General features: G+C 34.0%; 1 protein-coding gene across 2 annotated transcripts; it reads left to right on the top strand.

Annotated features, from left to right (window-relative positions):
- Positions 1 to 565: 565 nt before the first annotated feature.
- LOC118055959 (glucan endo-1,3-beta-D-glucosidase) lies at positions 566 to 4212 on the top strand. Of its 2 annotated transcripts, none has more exons than XM_073408793.1 (2): positions 566 to 3002; positions 3944 to 4212. In XM_073408793.1, exon 1 carries the CDS (start codon positions 709 to 711, stop codon positions 2932 to 2934), a length of 2226 nt encoding a protein of 741 aa, XP_073264894.1. In that variant the 5' UTR covers positions 566 to 708; the 3' UTR covers positions 2935 to 3002; positions 3944 to 4212. The 2 variants fall into 2 exon arrangements, with proteins under 2 accessions (XP_073264894.1, XP_034923899.1); XM_035068008.2 differs by having other exon boundaries at positions 3814 to 3953.
- Positions 4213 to 6542: the final 2330 nt, after the last annotated feature.

The raw sequence follows: 6542 nt of genomic DNA, 5'->3' as shown, positions 1-6542 counted from the left end.
AAATTAAAAAAACCTCATTGATAACTTCAATTTAGAGTTTAGAATTGCGTTGATTAGATTAATCCAAACTCCCCCAATATCTTTAAACTATTCCGGTGACTTCCTCTCTTCTTAAGCTTTCCAAAGCCCCAATTCCTTATCCCTTCCTTTACTCTTTCCAATTTCATCGGTAGAAGTTTACGATGGTTTATTTATGTATTTTAAAAATATTTAAAAATATTTTTATTTTTTTATTTTTAAATTAATTTTTTATGTATTTTTATATTAATTTACTGATATTAAAAATATTTTTTTTAAAATATAAATATTATTTTGATATTTTTTCAAACAAAAAATACTTTGAAAAACAAATATTCTGTACTTCCGCACTTTGTAATTTTTAAAAATGCATATACCTTTGAATGCCTTGCAATCCTTACATGTCTTGACCCCTCCAACTTCACTTCCAATTCAACATTCTTCATCTTCTTCATCTTCATCCTCATCCTCCTCCATCTCCATTTCTTCTATAAAACCTCTCATATGCCCCACGCCAGCATACAACACGCCTAAGTTAAGGCAAAACTCTCATAACTAAAAAACAAACAAGTCAATACCCTTTTGTCTGTCTTATCAAATCCCACCTAATCAAATCAAATCAAATCTATCCCTCCATCCATCTCCTCTGGGCAACTTCAATAAATTACCAAAGACCCCACTTCGAAGAAGATGTTGAAAAAACTGAAGAGACGAGTCCTCACCTCGATACGCAAGTCCTTCAGAAAACCTCGCAAGCGAATGCCTTATAAACCTTCTTCTCCAAGTCCAAGTCCATCTCCACCTCCACCTCCACAATCTCCCTCTCCTCCGCAACCTCCAACCATGCCTCAACATTCTCAGCACAGGCCACCAAATTTTCCATTTCTCTTCCCGAAAGCTCAATCCACAGTCCTTCCTGATCCATCTCTTTTCCTCTCCCCTTCTCTCCTCTCCTCTCCATTGCCCACCAATTCTTTCTTTCAAAACTTTACTCTTAAAAATGGTGATCAACCTGAATATATCCATCCATATCTCATAAAATCCTCTCTTTCTTCCCTTTCTGTTTCCTACCCATCTCAGTTTCACAACTCTTCTTTCATTTACCAGGTTTTTGTCGTTGATTTAACCATCTCTGCAACAAATAAAACTGACCCAAATCCAGGGAAAAGCCATGTTATCTCGTCTTATAGTGATCTTAGCGTCACTTTGGATATGCCCTCTTCGAATTTTCGGTTTTTTCTTGTTAGAGGAAGCCCTTTCTTGACTTGTTTGATCACTGGCAATACTGAAATTACCATTTCAACGATCCACGCCATTCTCTCATTCTCTTCAAGTAATTCGCTCACCAAGTACACTGTCAAGCTCAACAACAATCAAACATGGCTCATATATTCATCTTCTCCTATAAATTTGAGTCACGATCTTTCTTCTATCACTTCTGAAGGGTTTTCAGGGATTATAAGGATTGCTGTATTGCCGGATTCTGATCCTAAATATGAAGCAATTCTTGATAGGTTCAGTTCTTGCTATCCCATATCAGGTGATGCATCTTTCACAAAACCATTTTGTTTAGAGTATAGATGGGAAAAGAAAGGTTGGGGTGATTTGCTTATGCTTGCACATCCTTTGCATTTAAGGCTTTTATCTAGTAAGGATTCTGATGTTACTGTCTTAGATGATTTCAAGTATAATAGTATTGATGGTGAACTTGTTGGTGTTGTTGGAGATTCTTGGGTGTTGAAAACTGATCCTGTTTCAGTAACTTGGCACTCAATTAAGGGTATCAAAGAGGAATCTTATGGTGAAATTGTTGATGCACTTGTTAAGGATGTTGGGGGCTTAGAGTCATCAGCTATAACAACAACATCATCTTATTTTTATGGTAAACTGATTGCAAGAGCAGCAAGGTTGGCTTTGATAGCTGAGGAGGTGAATTTTCTTGATGTGATTCCAACTGTAAGAAAGTTCTTGAAGGAAACAATTGGTCCATGGTTGGAAGGGACTTTTGGTGGGAATGGTTTCTTACATGATGATAAATGGGGTGGGATTGTCACCAAACAAGGGCTAACAGATTCGGGTGCTGATTTTGGGTTTGGGATTTATAATGACCATCACTATCATTTGGGGTACTTTCTGTATGGCATTGCTGTTCTTGCAAAAGTTGATCCAGCATGGGGTAGGAAATACAGGTCACAAGCTTATTCACTTATGGCTGATTTTATGAACTTGGGAAGGCGATCAAATTCAAATTATACGCGCTTGAGGTGCTTTGATTTGTATAAATTGCACTCTTGGGCTGGAGGGCTGACTGAATTTGCTGATGGTCGGAACCAAGAGAGTACAAGTGAGGCAGTGAATGCATACTATTCAGCTGCTTTAATGGGTTTAGCATATGGAGACACTCATCTTGTTGCCACGGGATCAATGCTTGCTGCGTTGGAGATTCATGCAGCACAAACATGGTGGCATGTAAAAGAGGGCGATAAGCTGTACACAGAAGATTTCACTGGGGAGAACAGGTTGGTGGGTGTTTTGTGGGCTAGCAAGAGGGATAGCGGGCTCTGGTTTGCTCCTCCTGAGTGGAAAGAGTGTAGGCTCGGCATTCAGTTGCTACCCTTGTTGCCTATTAGCGAAGTTTTATTCTCTGATGTTGGATTTGTAAGGAAGCTAGTGAATTGGACATTACCAGCTTTGGGGAGAGAAGGAGTTGGAGAAGGATGGAAAGGATTTGTTTATGCCTTGGAAGGCATTTATGACAAAGAGATTGCTTTGGAGAAGATTAAGAACTTGAATGATCATGATGATGGCAACACACTTACTAATCTGTTATGGTGGATTCACAGCAGAGGTGATGAAGAGGAAGTGGGGTGGGAAGCAGGTGGGAAATTCAGCTGGTTTGGTTACTATTGTCACTGAATTTGTTTCCTTATACCTGTTGTGCGGATATGAAGGGAAGATTGGAGTCAACAATGAGAGTATCTGAGGTGATTTCCTTATAGGGCCAATCTTTTTTATGATTGCTTTCTGTGTTTTTTTTAATTAATCTATACAAATACAAAGGTTGAAATAGATTATACATTTCTTTCAATCTGATAATATTGAGCTTCCAAAGACTTTCATGTGATCTTCTTGTCTGATATCATGGAGTCCATGGTTTAATATTTGTTATATCATTCAAATGCTATATGAGTTGATGACTTTAATTAACTTAATTATACTCACACTTTTCTCTTCTACTGAAATTTTTAGAGAACTAGAACGACTGAAGAATTTTGAGGCCATTGAATGTTTTGCCATGACCGAAATTTTTTTAACTGCACTTTTTAATGGCAGGCCGTGGCATACTTCTTTTTCTTTTTTATCTGTTTTCCTTTTTTCGGGAGAGAGAGTGTAACCATTTGCATGTTTTGGCATTGCACTTGTTCTTTCATATTTGCTTGTCAGAATCGTGTCCAAGATATAACCTAGATGCTACTAGTTGATGATTACTATACTAGTTTTTGTTTCAGTGATTTAAGCATTTCATTAAGCTTTTTTGCCAGTATATCAATCGGTTACATGTGATGAACAATCATTTTAAGTAACGCAATTGATCTCCTTTAGCTTCCTTATTCCTTTGTTCTGCCAAACATGCAAACGTGCACCCATTCCACTGCCATTTTTAGCTTGATCTTGATGCATGGAGTTGTTGGCTTTGGAAACTTCTTTATCACTGTCCTGATCTACCAAGTGATGTATAACCTTTAGGCTTGTCCAGGCATGCTTATACTTGATCTTTTATTCTCTACTGTTCAGATTGCAAAAAATACTCGAATCCACTGCGGTATCTACAATCCAGTCTTTATCTTTATTCTCTTATCTTCTTTTTTTCGGACACTTAACCTGTTTGCTTGTTGTCATCTGGATTCTTTTATTCCCCGCAAAGTTGTGAACAAGTTTCTGGATTAAACTGGGAAGATGGTTGCACAAACACACACGCATGCATAACTGTGCAGGAAGTAATGCATGTCCTGGTCCATGTTCACGCAAATGTTAGCTTGCAGGGTTGCCTTTGAAACAAGATATTGCAGTAGTGATGAGCTGGGATCACCTTGAATCCACATGTTTGTAGAAACCAAGTTACTTTCTCTCAAAATCCAAATTGAAATTGACATTTTCAAAAATTCCATTGCTGTGTTATTTGGTATATTAACCTCTTAAAACCGTGTTAAAGCTCTATTCATTGAAGGGATCGTGTCCTCCTTCCTAGTTTCAGCAAGGGGAAGGCATGGTGGGAACCTGGCTTTGCAATTAGCATAAACAAGGAAGCGAAATTGTTGAAAAAACACTAAGCTTACATCAATTTTCTTGTTTTACAATTGAATTTGTCATTGACTTCGTGGGTTGATGACATGTATCGGATATCTTCTGGCTTGAGGATGTCTGATATTTTTGAACTCAAAACAAAGTTTGGCAAAAAGTTTTCATGTTTAGTGGATTGAACCAAATGTGATATATTCTTGTTCACTTTCCTAGCAGTGTCCTTTTCGTATAATTCAATATGAAAAGTAAAAATATTATTTATTTGTGAAGAACATGATAAAGGAAAAAGAAAAATGGTGTTCAATTCTGAAATGTCCTTTAGCAACCTTATTAGAAAATACTAAGTTATTACGTTTACAGATCAAAAAATCAATGTAAGAAAAAGGTCAAGCGAAGCCGTAGGTCTCTTAAGAAAAACCTAGGAGTGTGGGCCTAAAGCAAGCCTGCTCATTTGAGTAATTTTTATTTTTTTAAAGGGCATTGTCCACTTGAAGAAAACTTAGAATCTAACCATTATTATAGTGGTCATAAAATTGGGTTTTGGTTATTGGGTTGAAAATCCATTTTTTAACCTATTTTTATTTAAAAACACCTCAAACACACCATAAAAATAATATAACCACCACCTAACAACTCCAGAAACAACCAAAAATGTCTCAAAAAATGAAAATCAATTAAATTCTAGAAATTAAACTAAAGTTGTATATCCCGCATATCCCGCGCTATGTTTAAAGAAAAAAGTCACAACCATTAAACTCAAGTTATGGAATGGAACTCCATAATACTAAACTTGGCTATGAACTAAAAATGAACATAATAAACTTTTGTATCAAAATGAATATTTTGAGTTAATAATATATCTTCTCTATGTTTTATTTTTTGGTTTTTTAATGTATAATTTAGTAACGTTATGATTATTCCAAACCTAATTTTATCTAATTAGGCTACATAAAAATATAATTGAAAGAGAAAAATAGTTAAATAACTAGAAAAGAAAAAAAAAAGATCTAGGATGTAATTGATAAGAAAAAAAACTTAGGAAATTAAAAAAAAAAAAGGAACTTCACTGTTCATATATGAACATGAAGCTCTTAAAGTTTCTCATTATTTTAGTACATTAGGATAATCTGAAATGTCCTTGTAGCCAGCAGCAAATGGGGCTGATTTCCATATTCATTAATTGGGTTTTGGATGCCTAACAACCATTCAAGCAAAGACCGGAAATTATTGCTAGTTTATCAAATTCAAATATTAAATTATCCTATAAATTAAATGAAATATTGTTCTATTACACTATATATTATTCCACATTTAATAAGGGAAAAAACCTAATTGTTTTGTTTGAGAATTGTGAAGTTTGACATGGATCTTAGATTAAAGGCCCACGTTTATATATCCTTAACTCAGTCGACACTACTAAACACCAATAACAATCTCCGACATCTCTTGTAATTTTTGTCTGGATGGATTTTAACTCTTTTACCATATAGATTTCGAGTTATTTAGGGTTTATATTTAAAGTTAGGTTATTGTAAATCATAAGTTGTTTAAATATCTAATTTTTAATAGTAATTCATACGAATTATCAGTAAAAACTCTTTTAAAAACCTTTTAGGAGAGAAAGATTTTTATACTTTAGAATGCTAGTTCTTTTCTTTTGTATTTTAGATGTTTTCTATATTGTACTCTTATCACCTTTCTCATAAGAAATAAAAGGTATAATATTTTATTTATAGAAAAATCTAAAAAACCTATAAATGGTTAAATATTAATTTGCCCTTAAATAATATCACAAATATTCTTTTAGGTTAATTTTAAAAATTTATCAAGTCCCTACTTGATTGTTTCTAGATCTAGAATTGCAATCTCCTATATAGTTGTGTACTAGTCCTTAATTTTTAAAATTTATTCACAATCAAAGTCTCACTTGATTAATCATTCTGTTTATAAAATAATATTAAATAAATTAAATAATTATCAATTTAATAATCAATTGATTTATATTTAAAGATCAAGTACAATGTTTAATAACCTGTCATGATTCTCCAAATATTAAGAAAGTCATAAGTGGTTTGACTTAACTTTTTAGTGACAAGTTTTTTCAATATAATTATTATTCCTTCATCAAGAGTGTTTCAATTTAAACATTATAACATGATGTATGTTTGCTTTGTTAAATCATTATAGTTTCCAACAGTGTAGTCCTTAATTATTTGAATGTA

The sequence above is a fragment of the Populus alba genome, chromosome 4, assembly GCF_005239225.2.
Source record: "Populus alba chromosome 4, ASM523922v2, whole genome shotgun sequence".
NCBI lineage: Eukaryota > Viridiplantae > Streptophyta > Magnoliopsida > Malpighiales > Salicaceae > Populus > Populus alba.
The sequence above is the reverse complement of the archived record's forward strand: the minus strand, read 5'-3'. Positions and strand labels throughout refer to the sequence as shown.

Bases quoted from the DNA above. Each gene is read 5' to 3' on its own strand.
- LOC118055959 (XM_073408793.1), top strand. From the start codon at position 709: ATGTTGAAAAAACTGAAGAGACGAGTCCTCACCTCGATACGCAAGTCC.